General features: G+C 55.8%; 1 protein-coding gene across 1 annotated transcript in view; it reads left to right on the top strand.

The window, feature by feature from the left end:
* The first annotated feature begins 7,494 nt into the window (after nt 1–7,494).
* Nucleotides 7,495–20,489, top strand: part of TMEM132D (transmembrane protein 132D) — an 85,559-nt gene continuing 72,564 nt past the window's right edge. Inside the window, exon 1 of the mRNA XM_087828807.1 lies at nt 7,495–7,573. Coding sequence (XP_087684933.1) covers nt 7,495–7,573 — 79 coding nt within the window. The remainder of the gene's footprint in view (nt 7,574–20,489) is intronic.

Genomic DNA, 20,489 nt, shown 5'->3' with positions numbered 1-20,489 from the left:
TCACAATAATAACTAAATTATTGATAGCGTTGCAAGTATGAATAACTTTGACCACTCCTCTCCCCTGCTAGAATAGTAACGGCATAAAGATACAATGTATGCAACTTTGTTTCCTGCTATCTCCTTTGTAAGACCCCAGGAGCAATTTTGTGGCAAAATGAGGAAACTGGGCTCAGAGGAATTAAGTAATTTAACCACACCCGGGAGGGAGGGAGACCTTACCAGGTGCCTAGAAAATCTCGAATTTACTCCTCTGCTTGAAACTGAGAGGCCTGGATGGAAAAAATGCAATTAAAGGAAAATTACTTTTGAAAATCCCATTAGTGCCCACGTGTTTTGTTACCACATGATAATTAAATAGAGGAGGAAATGTGGTGTTTATGGTCATACATTATTAACAGAGAAATCGTGCCCCGTGGCATCTGAATCCCCCCTTTTCTTACTGAGCCGAGAGCCCCTAAGCGTCTGGGATGCAAACGCTGTTTATTCAACCCATTAGGCAGAGTGACTCAAATTATTTATTAATGGCGCTTATTTAATTTGCTATCTCGGGCCCTTCCTGCGCATGTCTGATGTCATCTGGGAAACAGAACTTTGTTTCCTTGTTTGCTCCTGTAAAACAGATTCGAGGGTGAATTATTCAAGGGATTGTTTAATTTTGCGGGAGTCTGGTTGTGTCGAGGCTGTGTCATTTTCTTTGCTTTTATTAAGACTGCCAGCAGTCAATTAGCCGTCCCCAAATGAAACACAGCAGAGCCTCGTACCGTCGGCTCGATATTCTCTTTCTAGATTTCCTTTTACTGATCATAATAGCTTTTGTTAGAATAAATAATTTTACAGATGCTCTGAAATCCACTCGCTGGGTCGGTCACTGTGACCCGGGGAGGAGAGGAGCTGGGCCGGGGCCAGTGTAGCCCACGCGCCCTGTCCTGTGTCTGGGCCAGCAGAGGCCTGGGAGGACGGCCCACTCCCGTCCACCGCCAGCGGGTGGGCCCCTGGGGGTGCTCAGACGACCCTCCTGCCCAGCCCCCCTCACCGTGCAAATCACCCCTGCGAATAAACGCTTGTACCCCATCCATCCCGTAAACGCAAACGTCTCTCTCGGCTTAGATTTGAGTCCCTCTGGATTCAAGAGATGGAGACAGAGACCCCTCCTCCCGATGGGGCTGTTGAGATGACACTGAGAAGAGCACGTGGGTGGGAGACGTCCCTGTGACCACCTTTGCGAAATAACGTTTGCCAGTTAGTCTGTATTTGGGGGTGCTGGGAGCGGTTGTGGGGACTGGACGGAGTGAAGCATGGACGTTACTTGAGCAGCGGGTTATCGTTGCTCATTAGCTTTAGTTCCTGCAGCCCTGGCTTCCTACCCAGCCTGGAGGCGGCGTCACGGGCCGGGCGTGGGGAGGAGGAAGGCGAAGGGGCACCTTCGGGGACCTTGGAGGTGAAGGCCGCCTCTGCCTCCCCGACCTCATCCCCTGTCACTTGATCGTGGGTGCGGGGACCCGCCCGGAGCTCTGCAGAGGGTGCCGCCTCCCGTCTCCCACCCTCGGGAGCCGCTGCGGCTTCCTGCCACGCAGCAGAAGTTATATAAACACCCAGCAACACCATCGAAAACGGCAAGTCTGACACTCAACTCGAACTCAGAGGTGCCACAGCTCAAGTACAAACCGAACGTGACAGGACAGAGCGGTTTCTACCTCCGTCAGCGTCTTTCTGAGCGGTGCTCGCCCCACGGGGACCAGCGCACAGACCTGCCTGCACCCGCTTCGCCCTGAAAGTGCGCAGATGCACAGGTGTCTGGTGGGTGTTCCCCCCCCAGTCTTGTCATTTTTTATGCAGAAGAGAAAAACTTTAACAACAAAGAAGAGCAAGGTTCTTATTCTATTTTATTTTGTTAATCCTCACATGGGGATCTTATTTCCACTGATTTTTAGAGAGTAGAAGGGAGGGAGGAAGGGGGAGAGGGAGAGAAACAGTGATGTGAGAGAGACACGTCGAGACGTCACGCCGCTGCTCCCAGCCTCAGTTTCCCCACCAGTGACGTGAGTGACAGCTTGAGCTCCGTTATTAAGTGGACCAGTCGTTCTGCCAACGTAGCGGTTAAATGACATCCAAGCCGCATCCCATTCAAATCTGACGGGAACACACTTCCTCCCCGACTGGGGGAGGCAGGAAGGCGGGGGCAGGAGTCGTTAATTCATAAATTTAATTTAGAAATAAATTGAGAACATGATTCCTCCATGTTCTGGGCGATGAGAACAGAGCCGTGACTGAGCAGACAGGGCCGTTGTTCTCGGGGGGCCTCTGTGCTGGGTGGGGAGAGACGCGGAGCAACGTCCTAGTCACACGCTGATCAAGGACGTGGAGCGGGACTCAGGACTCGAGCGGGGAAGGCGACCAAGGGGCTGCTCTTTAAATACCATGCCGGGGCCGGCGTCTGGAACGAAGCGATGTTCAGCAGAAACCAGAATGGAGTGAGTGCGTGAACCCTGCAGGGATCTGCTGGAAGGGTGTTCCAGGCAGAGGGAACAGTCTCTGCGAAGCCTCAGTGTTGGGGGCGACGCTTGTGTGCGGGAGGCGGTGACACCCCCGGCTCCAACACAGGAGGGACACACGTCCGCTTTAGAAAATATGTAGTTTGACTTGTTAAAACATGGTAACATCTGTCTGTCGGTCACAGGGGAGATGCCAGCTCACCGCTTTTTGGAGAATCGGGTGCCTGGAGTGGCCACCTCCTCACCACTAGGGGTCAGTGCAGGACCACTGATGCCGCGAGTCCCAAGTGGTCCAGCTCTGGTGCCGTCCCACTGGCCTTGCCCTTGGGTTTGAGGGAGAGCCCTGTCCAGCTGCTGCTTTGTTGCATTAAAATAACAATGAAAACCACATGGATCCAGTGTCCCACATTTTGCTATTTTGGGGTAGCCATTTAACATGGTCTTTAAGCCGAGATGCACCAGGGTGGCCCCACTCTTACCTCCAGACCCAGAGAGCTCACGGAGGTCATTAGCCTCTTTTCCCCCCCAGGTAGACACCTCCCATGTGATATGTCAAAAATCAATGGACAACTAATTGGTCCTTTTGAGAAAACAAAAGCCTGGTGTTTAAGGATGGTTAGAAATAATCTTTTCCGAGGCGTTGGTGAGGATGCGCGGCTGGGGCCTCCCTGGGGAGCTGGACAGCAGGTCTGTGGGCGGACAAGAGGCCGACACAGGTCTTCCCGCTTTCCTCATGCAAACCCCGCGTGGAGAGAACCAGGCAGCGGAGGGGAGCTGGCTTTCGTGGAAATTTGCAGCGTATGTGTATGTAGTTTCCTTGGTGGACCTATTTTTTTTTTTTTAAGAGTAAAAAGGGAAATTCAAATCTGGAAGTATCCCCAGCTCTATTATTTCCATTTTTTAAAAATTCCCCAAAGCAGCCTTAAATAACTTCCAAATTAGGCCGCCGTAAGGTGCCCACGTTTTAGCACTGATGCTGCTACAGGTTCACACGTGACAACCCGCACGGCCGCCCTTCTCTCGGATGTTGGTGAATCTGCAAAGTGCCCGGTCCAGCCTCTCCCTCTCGGCCTCCGTGAGTCCCTCCGGGCAGGACGAGCTCCGAGCCGAGCGGTCCCCGGAGGCCGTTTCTGTGCTGGGCTTCGGATGGTGAGCTCACCAGCCCCCCGGGCCAGGGCGGCCACCCAGAGGGCCTGGCAGTGAGCCCAGCGGGGGCAGGAAGTCGGGGGCTGCTGTGGGGGGCCCAGGGGGCTGCCCTTTGCCAGTTGTGTTCGCCCTCGGCCTGCGCTTAGGTGCTATGGGAACGTCAAGAGCTCCCCTAAAAACATGATTGGGATCCTTAGATGACCCGTCGCCCCGGTGTGGTCGCCCAATTCCCTTACGCCACCCGGAGCCCCAAGGAGCCTGCAGCTGTGTCTTCTACCCACGCCCTGAATTGGCCAGTCTCCCGGGGTCGCTCAGCGGTGGCTCCTCCGTCTTCTCGGCTGTGTGTCCGTCCAGCAGGTGAGGGGAGCAGGTTCGAGCCCACACCTGGCCGCTTCCCCCGCCGGCAGCCCCGGGACAGAGCTGGTAATCCTGGAAACTGCTGCTGGGAACGATTGTTTCACTGAAAGACAACAGCCCCGGCCGCCTCATGGAAGCGCCTGCTGCACACAGCACGGCCAATTAGTGCTATTTAATTACTGACAGAATCGGGCTTCCAAATTGATTTACGGCCCTGCAGAAGCAGCACGTAGTCTTGGAGGAGGGCAGATTTCTCACAATTAATTTGAGAGTGACAAGGCAGGCGTGCGGTGGGCGGGGAGCTGTCCCAGAGGCCCGGGTGCGCCGAGGGCCTCGCAGGCCGGGCGAGCTCCCCCGCGGCGAGCTGCGCTAATCACCCGGAGACGGCGGGATGTGTCGCTGGAACAGCGCACTGGAGAGGGGCCAGAGAGAAGCCGAGCTCATGTCTTATTTTAGCCACTGATCAGGTGCCTGGAGTTGCAGCTTCCCCCCCCCCCGGAAAAAGCTTCCACCCGAAAGAGTAGGAAAAACTCTGCCCAGCCAACTGTGCGTAATGGGGAAATTGTTTAACATTTTGGGCAGCTGCTGGGATCCGCCAGCCGCCTTGTATCCTAAGGACACACAGAAATCTTTTACGACGACGTATCCCACCCCCCACCCCCACTCCCTGCCCGAAAGGCATCGGATGATTGTAGTTCTGGGGAAAATATCTCAATTTGATTTAGAAAGTATAAAATGATTGTTATTTTTAAACGTTATTTATTGTTGACAGTATTACAGGTGTCCCCCAATTTTCCTCCCCCTTTGCCCCCCTCCCACCAGCCCCCGCCCCACCCCAGGCCTTCACCACACTTTCGTCTGTGCCCACGGCTTATGGATGATGTATTAATCTCTGCCCGCCCCCCTCCTCCTTCCTCTCTGAGATGTGTCAGTCTCTTCCATGCCTCAAGTGCCCAGCAGTAGATGAGCCGTGGGGCATTTACACCGTGGAATACTACGCAGCTGTGAAAAAGGCTCTCTCACCCTTTGCGGCACCATGGAGGGACCTGGAGAGTATTATGCTGAGCGAAATAAGCCAGGCAGAGAAAGACAGGATCTCATGATCTCCCTTAGAAGTGGAGTCTAATGACCATAATAAACCAATGAATAAAATGATTGTTTTTATAAAGAGCAGGGGGCATTCATGCCCAGTCAATAAACTTTTGAGACGTGCTTTAAAAATAGACTCATTTCCCCATTACACCGGCAACCTGGGGCTGGCATTTACTGCAGACATGGGTGCTGAGAGGCCTCAGCTACGCAGGGGCCGGACCTCAGGCCCCCCATCGACAGTCAACTAGGTCCCTGGTCTCGAATCACCTGGGACTTGTCGGGAATGCAGATTCCTGGGCCCCACCCAGGCCTGGTGAATCGGGGGCTCGGGGTGGGGGGCTCAGCACTCTGGGTTTAACTCCCTTCCCGAGCGAGGCGGGCGCTTGCTCAGGCCTCAGAGGCTCCGAAACACGTAATCTCTTAGGTCCTTCGCCGCATGAGCCCTTGAGGCTTTTCGGGGAGACACACAGAGAACAGGCAGAACTTTAAGAAATAAAAGACAGACACACGGACCCTCAGGAAAGCGAACCTAGGATGAGGGGGAAACGCGCCTCGGCGGGAAACGCGGGCTCCCGTCGAGCGGAACTCGCTTTCCTGATCTTTCCCGAAGCTCCGTGAGCTCCGTGTGCTTTTGCAGCCGCGGGCACGGGGAATGGGAGGCCCTCTCGCCCTGCGGTAACGCCCGGCGTGCCCTCCCCAGCCAGGCGCCTCACTGGGTGCGGTTGCTGTCGGCTGACAATAATCTTCTCTTAACTCGCCCTAGGAGTGAGGTTATATTTTCCATTGATTTTTAGAAAGCGTGGAGGGGCCGGGGAGAGACGGAGCGACACCGAGGCGAGAGAGACACACAGACACCCCCCGGCCGGTCGCCTCCCTCAGCAGCCCGGGCTGCGGATGGGAATTGAACCTGCGGCCCAGGCACATGCCCCTGGCCCGAATCGAACCCGCGACGCCCCGGGGCTCAGGCCGGAGCTCTAGCCACTGGGCCGCCGGCCGGGGCGACAATATTCTTTAAATGTGCTGAAGGCTTTCCCCGGCTCTGATGTCTGATCCGCTGAATTCAAAGCCTCTAGCGGGGCCCAGTCCTTGGGCTAAAATCACGGGGGGCTGCTCTGTGATCCTGGTTCCCGGGGCGCCTGAATGAGGGGTTCGGGCAGGTGTAGGCGGAGAACCTTGTCTTTTATCTTCTCGAGGCCTCCTGGGCGCTTAACGGAGCCACACGGGCCACTGGGCGTCCAGGTGGGATCTTCCAGGATCACGGACTCCGTGTCCGTCCAGGATGGGGTGTGGGGCCAGCCGGACCCTCAGGATGGCAGGTCAGAGGGCAGAGAGAGCTGGGGACTGACCAGTGCAGGTTGAGGGGCCCCAGCGCAGCCGTCTTTGGGGTCCCTGACAGGACAAGAGCCTTAGACACCCCCAGGCCAGAGGACTTGCCCCCAGCTTGGGGCTTCGGGGAGAAGGGGGGAACCTGGCCGTCGGGACACCTGTTGGCCTCGCAGAGCGGCCAGGTATCCACCCGCCTCCCCGCGGCCCCTCCCACCCGCGCGCGTGGGGAGGGGGTTTGGGAGGGAGGGTGCGGGGCGAGCAGAGGAGGTGGGGTTTACTTTGCGGATTGGGGCTCCCAGCTGTCACTCCGAAAGGGTGGGGCTTTTTTTTTTTTTTTTTTTTTGAAAAAAAGGCCAATTTCCAGGCAAAGCCCGGTACCCGCGCGGGGCACTGTGGCGCTGGTCTCCGCGCGGATGCAGCCCTGGTGGAGCGGCGGGTCCTCCGCGCGCCCGGGCCCCGCGTCTCCGCCGCCGGCCCCGAGCCCCGCGCGCCCGCGGCCCCCCAGTCGGGCCGGGCCGGGGGGGCTGCGGCCGCCAAACTTCGGCGGCGCCGGCGCGCGCGATCCCCGGGGCGCGGCGGGGCGGGATGGGGGCCGTGCGCCCGCGAGCCCCGCGCCGCCCCGCGCGCCCGGCCGCCGGGCCCGGAGCCCCCGCGCCGCCCCCGCCGGTGCCTAGGGCGCCGCAGCCCCGCCGCCCCGCCGCCCGCGCGCGCTAACCCGCCGGCCGCGTCCCCGCGCTCTCGGAGCCGCCCTTTTTGGGCCAACTGGAGGCCGGTCCACGCTCGGGTCCGCTGGAAGGGACCAAATCCCCGCGGATTAAAGTAAAAATATCCGGGTGTGGGTCGGGGGGGGTTCGCCTGCGCGCGCCGGGCTCAGGAGGGCAACTCCGGGGCGCGCGGCGGCGGCCGCCCCCGGCCGGCCATGGACCCGCGGGAGGGGCGCGCAAGGCCCCGCGGCTGGTGGCGCCCGTAGCCGCTGCTCCCGGCCGCGCAGCCCGCACCGGCCTCCAGGGCGCGGCGACCGTGTCTCCTTCGCCCGGACGGCTCCAGGGAGCGGAGGGTCTGCTCTGCGGGCTCCGGGATGTGCCCGTCCGAGATGGGGACCCTGTGGCACCGCTGGTCCCCGGTGCTCATCAGCCTGGCCGCCCTGTTCTCCAAAGGTGAGGGGACCCCGCGCTTCCTCCGGCCCCGGGACTAACTTTGCCGGGAGTGAGTGCGTGGGAGTGCGCGCGTGGCCGGGGGCGGCTGGGACGGAGGGCGTGGGTGTGCGCGCGCGCGTGTGTGTGCACGTGTGTGTGTGTGTGCTCGTGTGCGCGCGTGTGTGTGCTCGTGTGTGTGCGCGCGTGTGCACGGGCGCGTGCGGCGCCAAGGTCCGCGGCCCCTTTGCTGCAGGTGCCTCCCGGGAGGGCCGGGGGGAGGGGGAGACATCGGCGTGTCCACCGTGTCCACCGAAAGCGCTGTCGGGGCGGCTGGAGACCCTGGAGGGGGGAGGCGGGCAGTGGGAGGGCTGAGCTGGGGGTCCTGGAGCGGGATTGGAATGACCTGGGGCGGGGGCAGCTGCAATTGGATTGTACTTTTCCCCCAGCCACTGACCTATAGGAGACGATCTCCCAGCGGCCCGGGTGCGGGAACGCGGCCCGGGCCCCGGAGGCTGCGAGAACGCGGCACGGTTAGCGCCCCGCCTCCGGCCTCTGCCCCCGCGCGTCCCGCCGGCATCCGCGCCGGGTGCCAACCCTAACTTGTCACCGGAGTTGTCACAGCGGGGCCCTGGCGTGAAGCTGCGCGGACAGGGCGATGCCTCCCCCCTTCCCCGCTGTGAGCATCCGTGTCTGTCATTGGACCAGCCGGCTCCAAGCTCAGGATCCTGCCTCCTGGACCGTAAATGACGAGCTGCGCACAGGAGGCTGCGGAAAGTACCCCAGCTCCTTGTCGTGATGGCTGCAGGCTCTTCATCCGCGTGTGGTGCCCCCCAGCCTGTCCCCCGCCTCAGATCCGAGGATAGACGAAGACGGGTGGCTCGCGGGGTTGGCGCTGCTGTGGCTTAGGAAGGGGGCCCGGCTGACCCTGCCCTGCTGTCTTTTCGAGCCCAGTGGTGACGGGCTCACGTCCCCTGATTGTGAGTTAGAGCTGAGCCCCAGGACCTGGGCTTCCGGATTTGTCACCTGCCCAGGGCGGGAGGGAGAGGCTGATGGAGTCCGCGACCTACCCCAGGCAGACGTGAAAAACCCAAGTCCACGGCTGCGGCAGCCCAGTGGACACACGTTCGGCTCCGAGGCATGTTTTTTATTGGTTGTCACTTGGCTTTATAACAGCAATAGGCTTCTCTGTTTTTATTAAGAAAAGTACAGAATGGCTTGTAAATCCGGCAGGAGCGTGGTGTGTTCTCGGTGGTGGGCATGGTTCTGTTACTGATTTCCTTTTTACTTTTTTAATCTTCACCTGAGGATGTTTTTTCCATTGATTTTTAGAGAGAGTGAAAGGGAGGGAGGGAGGGAGGGAGGGAGATCGATGTGAGAGAAACACATCGATTGGTTGCTTCCCACACATGCCCCAACTGGGACTGGGGCTCGAACCTGCAACTCAGGTGCTTGCCCTTGACCAGAATCGAACCTGAGATCCGTCAATCTGATCCATGCCTCCATGTCTCTGGATCTATTTTGTTCATCAGTTTATTTTGTTCATTAGATTCCACATATGCGTGAGATCATGTGGTCCTTGTCTTTCTCTGACTGTCTTATCTCACTTAGCATAATACTCTCCAGGCCCCTCCACGCTGTCCCAAAGGGTAAGAGATCCTGCTTTTTCACAGCTGCGTAGTATTCCCTGGTGTGACTGTCCCACAGGTGTTCTGTCCACTCATCTGCGGATGGGCCCTTGGGCTCTTTCCAGATCTTAGCTGTTGTAAATACTGCCGCTATGAGCATAGGGGAGCATATATCCTTTCTGGCTGGTGTTTCGGGATTCTTGGGGTATACCCCCAGAAGCGGGGTCACTGGGTCAAAGGGCAGCCATTACACTCAGTTAACCCATGACAAAGGAAGCAAGAGCATACAGTGGAGTAAAGACAGCCTCTTCAGTAAGCGGTGCTGGGAAACTGGACGGGCCCGTTGGAAAGGATGTTCGCTGGGAGCAAGCGCAGGCACACAGCCCCGAGCGCCTGATTTGTCTGGTGCTGATGGAAAGATGGAGATTATCATCAAATGTCACGTGTCTGCTTTAGCGAATTGTTTTTACTGTATTTCCTTAGTTCTTTACAAAATAATATGGAAAACAGTTGCTGAAAAGGGCCCGACAGAGGCTGGGCGGCCAATGAAACGGCGATCTTCCACTCTCGGGGGGGTGTCCTAATTTGAAACCCAGCAGGCAAATGGTCCCTTGTCCTCTAATATTTCGCAGTTAGAGGGAACTTTCTCTTCCGGCCCAGTTGACGGCTGTCAGCACAGAGCTGCCCCCCCCCCGCCCCCGAGAAGCCGTTCATCCTTGGGCCGTTTGTTTAAATGTAATGTAAGCTTTGTTTTCCACGACTGTAATTGTACAGAGTCCTTAATTAGATGTAACAACGAGGCACAATGGAAATCACTGCTGTGAATAAATATTTGCATTATGGCTGTTAAAGGCAGCATCCGGACGCACAATTGCGTGTCTGTCTTACAGGCGTTTAGTATTTTGAAATGTGATGTTGGGGAAATGACTGAGAATTCTGTTGACAGGGAGGCAGAGCAGCGCCCATGATGTTACATTTTCAGGGGAGCAGCATCGACCGTAGAAGGGGAAACAGAGAATTTGATGTAGGGCCATGTAAAAGAAGCTTACGAATGAGGTCTGTCCCCTCCCGCACCCCCGTTCTGCTACCTGATTCCAATAGCTGGAGTGTTCGGCTGGGTTTTCTTAATTAGCTACTACACATCAGGGAGCTGCATTTTGCCTGCAGCTCAGACAAATGTAACCTTAAAGCAACACGGAAAAACAATTTTCAAGATGTTCTGCTATTAGAGATAGCCTCACATTTAAACTTTGGAAAGGACACGAGCTTGCAGGGCGCGTCTAGGCCAAATGTCAGTTTTACTGTCCCGAAGTCATCTTCCCAGAATTGTTTCGGGTGGAGAAGGAGGCTTTCAATAGGAAAAGGCCGTTATCAGGGTTCTTTCACAGTTTCAATGTAGAAGCGGGCCTGGGAAACTAAAGGATGTGTCAGAAATGTCATGCCCTGGGTGGCGTGGTTCAGTGGTTAGAGAGTCAGCCTGTGTACCAGAGGGTCTCGGGTTCAATTCCCGGTCAAGGGCATGTACCTGGGTTGCAGGTTTGATCCCCAGCCCGGATCAGGGTGCATGAGGGGGGCAACCAATCAATGTGTCTCTCACATCGATGCCTCTCCCCCCCCCACACCTTTGATTTTACAATAGAAAGGAACCTCTCACCCATCTAGTGCCTTATTATGACTCATTTCACCAGGTATTGAAACCCCCACAGTCCCCAAAAGCACAACCAGATGATGCCTCCACAAGGCAGCCTCCCCCCTCCCCCCATAGCTCCTGAAGAGGCTCATTTACTAAAAGAGGTTTACTTTTTATTTAAAAAGTTTCTTTACAAAATGCATCATGTATTCATGTTGCTCTGATTGTGTGGCCATCCTGATTGTCATAAAGATGTTGACTACCGAGAATCCGAGGGCAAGAAGAAATGGAAACTACTAAGCTCAATACATGCACGTATTTTTGTTGTGGGAAGAGATAATAGGACGAGGGATACATCGATTTCAAGATTAAAAAGCATGTTAGGAGTTAGGATACAATCCTGTGAGGGGAGGGGATTGGAAACATAAATCCGGGGGGAAGGGAACACTGTAACATTTCTGATTGTTAACCAGGAGCTTTTCATGGGTCTTATAAATGGATGGTGGTGGGTGTCAAGCCTTCCTGTTATTTATAATTCCAATGGATACATTTAAAAGAATGATGTAACCATTTAATTTTAAATGTCAAGATTTACAATACGCTAGACACTTTATCCTTAGCAACTGTTGGAGCGGATGAAAAATATCAGGTGTCAATTTTTAAATGTGCAAATGGATACACAGTTTTTAAAAGTTTTCTCTTAGCAGTTACAGGAGCAATAGTCCTGAAAGACTACTGTTCTCAGCCTGGGTTACACACTAGAAACCTGTCCAGATTTCCATCCCTCCTCTGCCAAATCATTCTGCAGACCAAGGAAGTCAGAAGAGTCCGGGGTCAGACCCAGGTGCCTGGAGTTTTAAGAGCTCTGCTGATTCAGATGTGAAATCAAGGCTGGGAGCCGGAGCAAAGCCACCGGAGGCAGGTGTCTGCCTCTGTGTGGAGCGTTAACGCTGTGATTCTGAACCCCACCCTCACCCCGCCCACCTGGGGCGCCAGGCAGGCATCTGCGGGCTCAGCCCACCTACAGCACAGGACAGAACAGGGCCGGGCACGGAGACGCCATAGGTGACATCGCTCATCTCCAGAGACCGGCACTGTAACCACGAAGGCAGAGCGAGTGTTATTACCGACCGTGGGAAGGCGAAGGCCCTGCTGAGAATCCCAGTCGTGTCCCAGAAAAGAGAGGTTGGGGAGGGATGCCAAGAACTCGGGGCGGGGGTGGGCCTTTCACTGTGGGGGAGGACGTGGCCGGCAAGGGAGGGGCTGGGCGTCTGGATACACAGTCACTGTGTATGTGAGTGTTGCATCCGAGTGGGACATCGATGCTCTGCAAAGGGGGCTCTGGGCCCAGAGGAGCAACACCCGGTTCACATAAGTCAGCTTTCAGGGATTTACGGACGCAGACAGGGAGGTCACCGATCACGTCACCATCTTATCTTCCTGGGCAGGGATTTCCCGGAGCCGGTCCCCGTTCCCAGGCTGGTCGATTAGGTTCTGTGGGCGCAGAGGGTCTCCGTTCTCAGAGCGGAGCGGACAGGAGCGGACGCCGCGTAGGGTCCCGGACTCCAGGCTGCGGCATCGGGCTGGGGTTGGAGGTGACTCCGTGCGGCCTCCCACGCGGAGGGGACTGTGCGTGGCCCCCAGGAGAACACGGGACGCTCAGAGGGAAACAGCCGCCTCTGTGTCCATTTGCAGGCACCTGGGGGCCCACTTTCCAGAAAGGCCGGTCATCGCTGCCTCACGCTCTGTGCGGAGGTGGCAAGGTGGGGCTCGAGGTTATAGCCGTGTGTGTGTGTGTGCATGTGCGCGCGTGTGTGCGCGCGTGTGCGTGTTTGGCTAACAGGCAGACTCCGGCTGCTGCCCCCAGCCCCGTGCCTGCCGTGTTAACTGCGCCTATTTGCCGCTGACTGGGAAGCAGATGGAGCAGCGGCTCCGTGACCTCGCCCGTCCTTCCCATTTAAGGATGTCTCTCAGCTGAGCTGTGGGGGAGGAAGGCGCCCCCTCGCTCCGTCGGCAAGGTCCTCACAGGGTCAGCGCCGGCGGCTGGACCGGGGCCCGACGCGTGTCCGCGGAGTGGCTGGGATTCGGGAAAGGTCACGGAAACCGCTCTCGGCTCATCCCCCCGCCGTGTGGTTCTCCACGTGTGTTTGCGTCTTTCCACAGCCGACGGTCCCCATTCCAGCTCCGCCCTGGAATGATATTAATAGTTTCCTGTTCCTCACAAGGTCAGGAGGAGGCTGTTTCTTCATAAAGAGACGCCTCGCTCTGGGGCCGGGCAGGGAACCCGCTCTCATCACGGTGGACACAAGCTGCGTCTGCACACTCGGCCTCCTCTCCCACCTCTCTCAAGGGCATCCCGCTCCTTTCGGGGACCCACCTCTCCCCTGGATCGGTCCACACAGTGAGCTGTTTCCAGACGTGGGCACGTGGACCAGGACTGAGGCCACCTGGCCACAGAGATGCGGTTGAAGATTAGCACCGGATCCAAAGGCGACGCAGACTCATGACTTTTGGTGGAAACCCTGGAAAAGACAGCGTCACATTTTTGGGGGGATGCGTAGCAGTAAGGATGATACGAGGCAGAGCTGCCAGGAGCTGTCTCGCCGAGGGCAGCAGTGAACCCGACACAGACACAGAGAGAGGGCTCGCCTGATGGGCGAGCTGAGGCTTGATCCAGCCATGCCTGAAGCTGTTCCCCAGAGCTGTTCAGTTACATGAGCCAATGAAGTCTCTTTTTTCCCCCTTAAGCTGATATGACTGAGGTTTGTGTCGCTTGCTGTTGGAAGAGCCCTGAGTAAGATGCTCGTGAACGGAGCGGTGAGAGCCGTGAGACGTCCACTGCCCCTCAAACTGGCTTCCAACAAGCGAAAATTCACGCAAACACGAGGGACCCACTTCTGTCGACCTGCTCGCGTTTCCCCTTATTTCTCTGGTTTCTGGAGCGAGATGGTGAGCGACCTGAGACCAGGGACTGCGTTCTGTGTCTCTCGAATGGAGTGTCCGCATTTTAACAGCCTCCATGAGAACAGAGCCCGGGAACACATTCCAAGCTCTTGTAAATAATGAATGAGAATGGATGGGAACACGGACGCTGATTAAATTGGAAATCTCCAGGCCAGAGTTAACGACGTGGCAGCTGGCGGGTCAAACGCTGCCCGCGGACATGTTGGGTTTGATCAATAGAACGCCGTTGTTTGCTTAATTGCTTTGTCAACATTTTCAAATCAGGAGAATTAACATGAATCTGGATTTCTGGCGTCTGCTGAAATGGGGGCGCTCTGGCTGGGCTGGTTTTCCCAGGGGCCCTGCTCAGCGGGGGTCCCCTCCCTAGATGAGGTCTGCCTGCCTCACACCCCGCACCCTGCCATCCTCAGTGGGTGCACCTCTGCGCTGCACCCAGGCCACCAGGCAGCCACGACGGCAATGCCCGTCTCCCGACTGTGCCCACTGGACATCCGTGTGTGTCCTCACTCTGACATTTGTCTTCATGCCAACCCTCAAGGCGTGTGAGTCAGGACAACGCTGTTTTGTTTTTTTAAATTTATTGATTTCAGAGAGAGGCAGGGAGAGGGCGAGAGAGAAACATCAGTGATGAGAGTCATTGATCGGCCGCCTCCTGCTCGCCCCCTGCTGGGGATTGATCCCACGTCCCGGGCCTGTGCCCGGACCGGGAGTCGAACCTCGATCTCCTGGTTCTCAGGTCAATGCTCAACCGCTGAGCCACGCCGGCCGGGGAACCACGCTGGTTTAATCCTGGTGGGTGTGAGTCCGTAGTTTATCTGCTCGCCCGTCCTGTCTGTAGAGGAGGTGACCCGGGACACGCTGGTGAGGGGTCTGGAGGAGCCGAGTTCACGCCGGTTCAACGTGTCGCCACTGGAACGGGGGTGGAGAGAGCCAGGGTGCTCGGGGTCCCGCCGCCCAAACTTCCAGCCGCTCGGACAGACCAGCTCAAATTCCCGTTGTTTGTATAGTGACTCGGGCAAAACAGTCTGGTTCTGTGTTAACTGTCCTGGTTTCTGCCCTGATCGGACTGCGGCCAATCGGGAGTGGTGAGGTCATGACAGTGGGCATGGCTCCCCCCCTTGGCATTGCCAGTGAAGGAAGCACCTCATTTTCAACCCAGCTTCCGAGACAGGCTCGGCGGCCTGCCACTCACACTCTAGCCGGAGCTAAAAATGACAGTGGCTTTCATGGGACACAGCCCGTATTTGTCTGACGACCAGCCTGTTTCCCGTTCGGAGTCCAAGCTCCTCCCCGGTTCTCGCGCCTCAGTCGCCCGAATGAATGGATGGATGAATGGCCGTGATGCCCACTGACAACCGCCTGGATCTCCGCCATCGCCGGGAGGTGGGCCCGGGTCAGCCAGCACCCTCCTTCCCGTCCAGACGCGGGCGTGTCAGGGCGTGCTTCCGTCTGCTCTGCCACTCGCCTGCTCTGACATTTTTTTTTTCTTTGTACTAAGCTCATCTTGCTGAGTCTCGAAGCGTCCAGCCTCTGGCCTAGGCTGTGTCAGTGTCCACCAGTGTTTTATTTGCTTACAGTGGCCCCGGTATGTGCCATGCTGGGACACGGCTCGGTGAAGGGCTTTTGAATCGCAGCCCCCCCCCCCTCTGATTACCCCCCATGTCCCCTCCTGATGGAATTCAGATAAACAGCTCCCTGGCGTGAAAAGCCCTCTATTAGATTTATTTCTGAATTGTTCAAAGATGGCAGCTAGGATGTGACAGGAAAGGCCTAGCTGATGGTCCTCCGCGGCCTCTGTGAATTAGCTGGACCTGCTGGAAATGGAAGGGCCGGAAAGGACTGCGCCAGGGCTGGAGCGAGGGGCGGAGCAGCCACAGAGACACCTGTGCGTCAGGTGTCACACCTGCCCAGCCCCCTCGGGAACACCTGTGGCTCCGGCTCCTGAGGCAGAATCTGTTTCCTATTAACTCATTGGGTATCAAGATCCCCGCATGTCCCCGGCGAGGATGATGTCTCTAAACTGGCTGCTGAACCTGAAAGGCCCCACTGATTTGGGGCTGGGAATGGGGGGAGGGGGGGTGAACACATCGGGGTGTTGCGGGTTCGGGAGCCTTCAGAAGCTGGGCCGAGCACGCCTAGGCTCATGCCCCTGAACAGTCGAAGCTTTGTCAAAGTATCGTTTTCTAAAAGGTAAGACGCTCCAGAGAGTTAAAAAATTTCAAAAGTAACATTGTCTCAAGAGGTTAAAAACACAGTGTAACAAAGTAAGCGAGGCTCAAATGGTTACTTAGGTGGCTAGGGAGGGAGCGGGTGGCTGGGTCTAGCCTGTCACAAGGTAATTTTGAGAGACTCCGAGACCTATTTTTTCCTATAAACTGAAATGCAGAAGAGGTTAGGCCCTGTGCTCTGAGGTTTCCTTTCCCACAAGACAAATCACTTGCCTCCCTCCGGGATGAACGTCATTTGGAAATAATCGGTCTTCCACAGGCTGCCGCGCGCACGGAGTCTGGGCCCCAATCGATGCTGAGTCTTCCGAAGCTCCCTCTCCCCAGGGGCTCCTGTGACATTTTGGGGGGCTTGGCAAATGTCCAAGCATGACTGGAAAGGGCAGGCAGTCGTTTTCTGGCCTTATTTCCAAACTGTGCGTAGTTTCTCTGAGTAGGTTGTGTTCTTTACGTCCCACAGAGGCAGCCGGGATGATGGAAGTTAGCAGGCTGCAGAGTAGGGCATGGTGACCGGGTGACCTGGGGTGACCTGGGGTGAACCTGGGGTGACTGGGGTGACCGGGGCAATGAGGGGTGTGCATGGGCAGGATGGCTGGTTGCCAGGGTATCTGCTCGGTGGTTCTTGGACTCCGGAGGTATAGAAACCTGTGTCTGAGAGTGTCCACGAAGCCTCGGTTCTGTGCGTTATCGGGAACGCTTTTTGGAATATGGAATGTCTAGGATCTCTCCATCTAAGAAAATCAGAAAATACCCTAAAAAGGCAGCCCCAGTATATTCTGGACCTGCGTCTTGCTTCAGGCCATTTTCGAGTTCTTTAAAAACCCTCGCCTCTGTGCTGTGGAGGGTTTATTTGGTAGAGTTACGGCCTCAGTCTCTCCATGAAAACGCCTCCCCTGGGGGACTCGGCCACTCTATCGCCGGTGCCTGTAGCTGCAGCCTGAGCGGGATGTGGGAGACTCGGGGAGGGAGGGAGGGAGAGAGGGGGGCTCTCCCCGAAGGTGCGGAGAAGCAAACGCTCACAGGGGAAGAAAAACAGAATCAGAAAGCAAGGCCAGCTCCTTGGGGGTCGCACTGCTCTACACCTGACCCCAGATGCCCGAGATGCAGCCACCAGGCAGCCGCCGAAATCAACCTGAGCCCCAGAGAGACCCGCCGCTGCTTTCAGACCTGACATGAAATAGCTCCAGGCGTTCAGTCGGGGATCATCGTTTCGAAACTCAGATCTGCGCGTACAAGGGAATTCCAGGCGCTCCCACCACACCAAAGGCCTTGCCACGCGCGGGAACATTTTTCTCCTGCTGTTAGGCACGTTGGCAAACATCCCCGCCTGTTAGGCGAGCCTGGCAGTGGGGTGCGCGGGGGAGGGCGGGGGGCGCCGGCCCTGGCCTTGTTCAGATGCCATTCAGCTCCAAGGGGGCCTTTCAGCTCTGCTTGTTTAGCTGCTGAATCTGAACGGTCTCTGACCCCGTTCCCTTGTCCGCCTGACGGGCGTCCTCAGGTGGCAGCCACAGGGGTGCTGCGAGAGTCAGAGGGGGCAACACGCATGGGGCTTGGCAAGGCGGTGACCTCGGCAAAGATCAGCCCCTCCCTGCTGTTGACCCCTGAATACACCCCTTGCGGTTAATGCGCTTAAATTCAGGACCAGAGCCCGCGGCTCTTTCCTACCGAGGCCCCGCAGGCGCTCTCCTGCCGGGAAAGCCGCTACCCGGGGGGCCGCCTGCCCTGCGCTCCCCTTATAAAGGGGTCCCCGGAATCCTGCTTCAACCAATAGGCTGAGACCTGCCCTGTCCAATTGGAGCTGCGCAGCTCTAGCCTCATTTGCATCCTTCCTGACCAATCAGAGAGTCTCCGTGACAACCAATCAGGACAGTGCAACTTGGGCCAATCAGACTGTGTCAATTAGGATCCTTCATTTGCATAAAAATGAACCAATCAGGGACCAGGACAGGCACTTGCTCTATAAAAGCCCACTTCCCGCTGCGCCTGGCAGGTTCGCGTCTCTCCGGTTGCAAACTCTGTGCTGGGTTAAGGTCTCTCCTCTCGCTGCACCGGGGGCTGGGGACTCCTGTCGGCATTGGGTTGGAGGCGGTGACTTTTCATTTTGTCCCCATGACTCTAAATGAGAAGTGGGAGGACTGGAAGTAACTAAAGTGAGGAGACAACCCCAAGAAAACGGCCTCAATTGCCCACATTTCCCCCAAAATAAAACCTGTTATTTTTATTTTTAATTTTTATTTTTTTAAAAAATATCTTTATTGACTTCAGAGAGAGACAGAAACATCAATGATGAGAGAGTCATTGGGGATAAAACCTTTCGTTTTTAGGTGGCGATTCTGCACCTCTACCCAGGGCACCCTGTTCCTTGTTAAGGGGCACGTAGGCTCTTGTGCCTTCTTAAGATGCTTTTCTACATTTTTCCTCATTGGGGGGAAAAAAGTCTTTTTTGATTTTTAAATCTTCCTGCTGCTGGGATCCACTTATCACAATGAGCCGGTTTTATCTGCAGACTAAGTTCAAGTATTTACATTCCGGGTGGCAGTTCTGTGTATAGATCAAGGAACAAAAATCTTCTCTTCTGTGTCCCGGCTCCTCCCCGTTTCCTGTAAGGGCAGATCCTTCAGGGCCCACGGATCTGCCGCGATAATTTTCAAAGGAACCCGGAGGAAATAATCTTTGAGTCAAATACAAAGCAGGAGGAGAAACCCTCCTGGAATGACCGGGGGCTCGCAGCTGCTGGAGGTAACTGAGCGCATCCAGAGCCCAGCGACGAGGCAAAGTCACAGGTTACATGTGACGCTGCTCGTGTGGAGCAGGCAGGTGCCGGGTTCAGACCAGATTATTTGCTTAATGTGTGTGTTTTTTGGTAAAAATTATTTTATAATAAAAGTGTATATTATAAATATAAATGAGAAACCAGAACTATAAAAAGTTGCAACAAATTAAACAATGGAAAAAACCCCTATAATCATCATCATGATGATTATTTAGCTTTCTTATAGCTTATTGTAATTTTTATTAACAGGACTGGACACCTGCTTACCCCATAGACTAGTCCTGAGGTCATTGCTTCTGTCCTTTTGGGGGACTTCTCATTTGCACGTAATTAATATTTTGGTTTTGCCCTTCACCTTCTGGCCTCCGGTTGCTTTCGTTTCGTTCCTTCTCCGCGTTGCCTCTGAGTCGTCACGTCATCAGGAGGAGGGAACTTGGGGCACAGGTTGGAGACACGGCTTGGGCGAGGGTTCCGGCGGCAGCCACATTTGGTGCTTGTTGTCATCAGAGAGGAGGCCGGAGGGACAAACGGCAAGACGGGCGGCCTCCTGGCTGGAAAGTTCTCGCCGAGGCCGGCGGGACTCGAGGTTGATTAAAGTGGGATTTCATCATCTCTCAGCTCTGAAGGAGCGAAATAAAGTCACCCGATCTAATTAGTCCCCCTGATGGGGCCTCTGAAGCTCCGGCCCAGGCGGTTTCTTTCTCTCTTTCCCATCTTAGGCGCGGGTTCCAGGCTGTGTGGCTCTTCTCTCCTTCCCGCGGAGACTCGATGCCCTGCAGGGGCGGCTGTGTGTCACCCAGCGTCCTGAGGACCTGTGTGGACTCATTAGTGAGCCTTTTAAAAATGGTAACTTTAGCCCTGGCCGGTTTGGCTCGGTGGTTAGAGCCCAGGCCCAAAGACGGAAGGGTCCTGGGTTCAATTTCGGCCGAGGGCAGGGACCTCAGCTGCAGGCTCGGCCCCTGTCCGGGTGCGTGCAGGAGGCGACCAATTGATGTGTCTCTCACAGCAGCGTCTCTCTCTCCCCCTTCCACTCTCTCTGACAAGCAATGGGAAAAATATCCTCAGGTGAGGGTTAAAAAAAATAATAATAATTATAACTATATATACATGTAAGTGCATAGCGCATATATACTATGTAACCTATACTGTGTTACACGTGTATGTGTGTATACACTATGTAACCTATAATGTGTTACATATGCATGTGTGTGTGCACTATGTAACACATAATGTGTTACATATGTGTACATGTACATATATACAGGCTGTCCCCTCAAAATGTATACACACTTTTTCTGATAGCTCAATGAATGTTTCTTTTCAGATTTAACCCATTGGAATTGATAATTATTCAAAGTGTGTGTATATTTTTTTGGACACTCTGTATTTACTGTTTCCAAATTTGAACCTCTGCATTGCGATAAAGTTGGATGAGCTTAACCCATATTATTCTGTGGCCTCCCCCAGTTTATAACCACACAGCACACCCAGCTGATGGTCATTCCTCAATTTAGTGACATATCAGAGTGTTTAGTGAACACTCTGGGCGATAGGAAGCCTTTAGTGCGCGCGGGCCCTTGGACTCGGGACCGTCCTGGTTCCTTGTCACAGCGGCCCCCTAGGAGGCGCCTGTTCAGTGTTGTCGGGCGAGGGACCGGGGCGCAGAGAGCGTCAGAAGCTTTTAGGTCCCGGGGGAAGGGCCCAGCTGGGTCCACGCCCG

Source organism: Miniopterus natalensis, chromosome 20 (assembly GCF_054644295.1).
Source record: "Miniopterus natalensis isolate mMinNat1 chromosome 20, mMinNat1.hap1, whole genome shotgun sequence".
Classification (NCBI taxonomy): domain Eukaryota; kingdom Metazoa; phylum Chordata; class Mammalia; order Chiroptera; family Miniopteridae; genus Miniopterus; species Miniopterus natalensis.
Note: the sequence above shows the minus strand (reverse complement) of the source record. Positions and strands in the feature narration are given on the sequence as shown.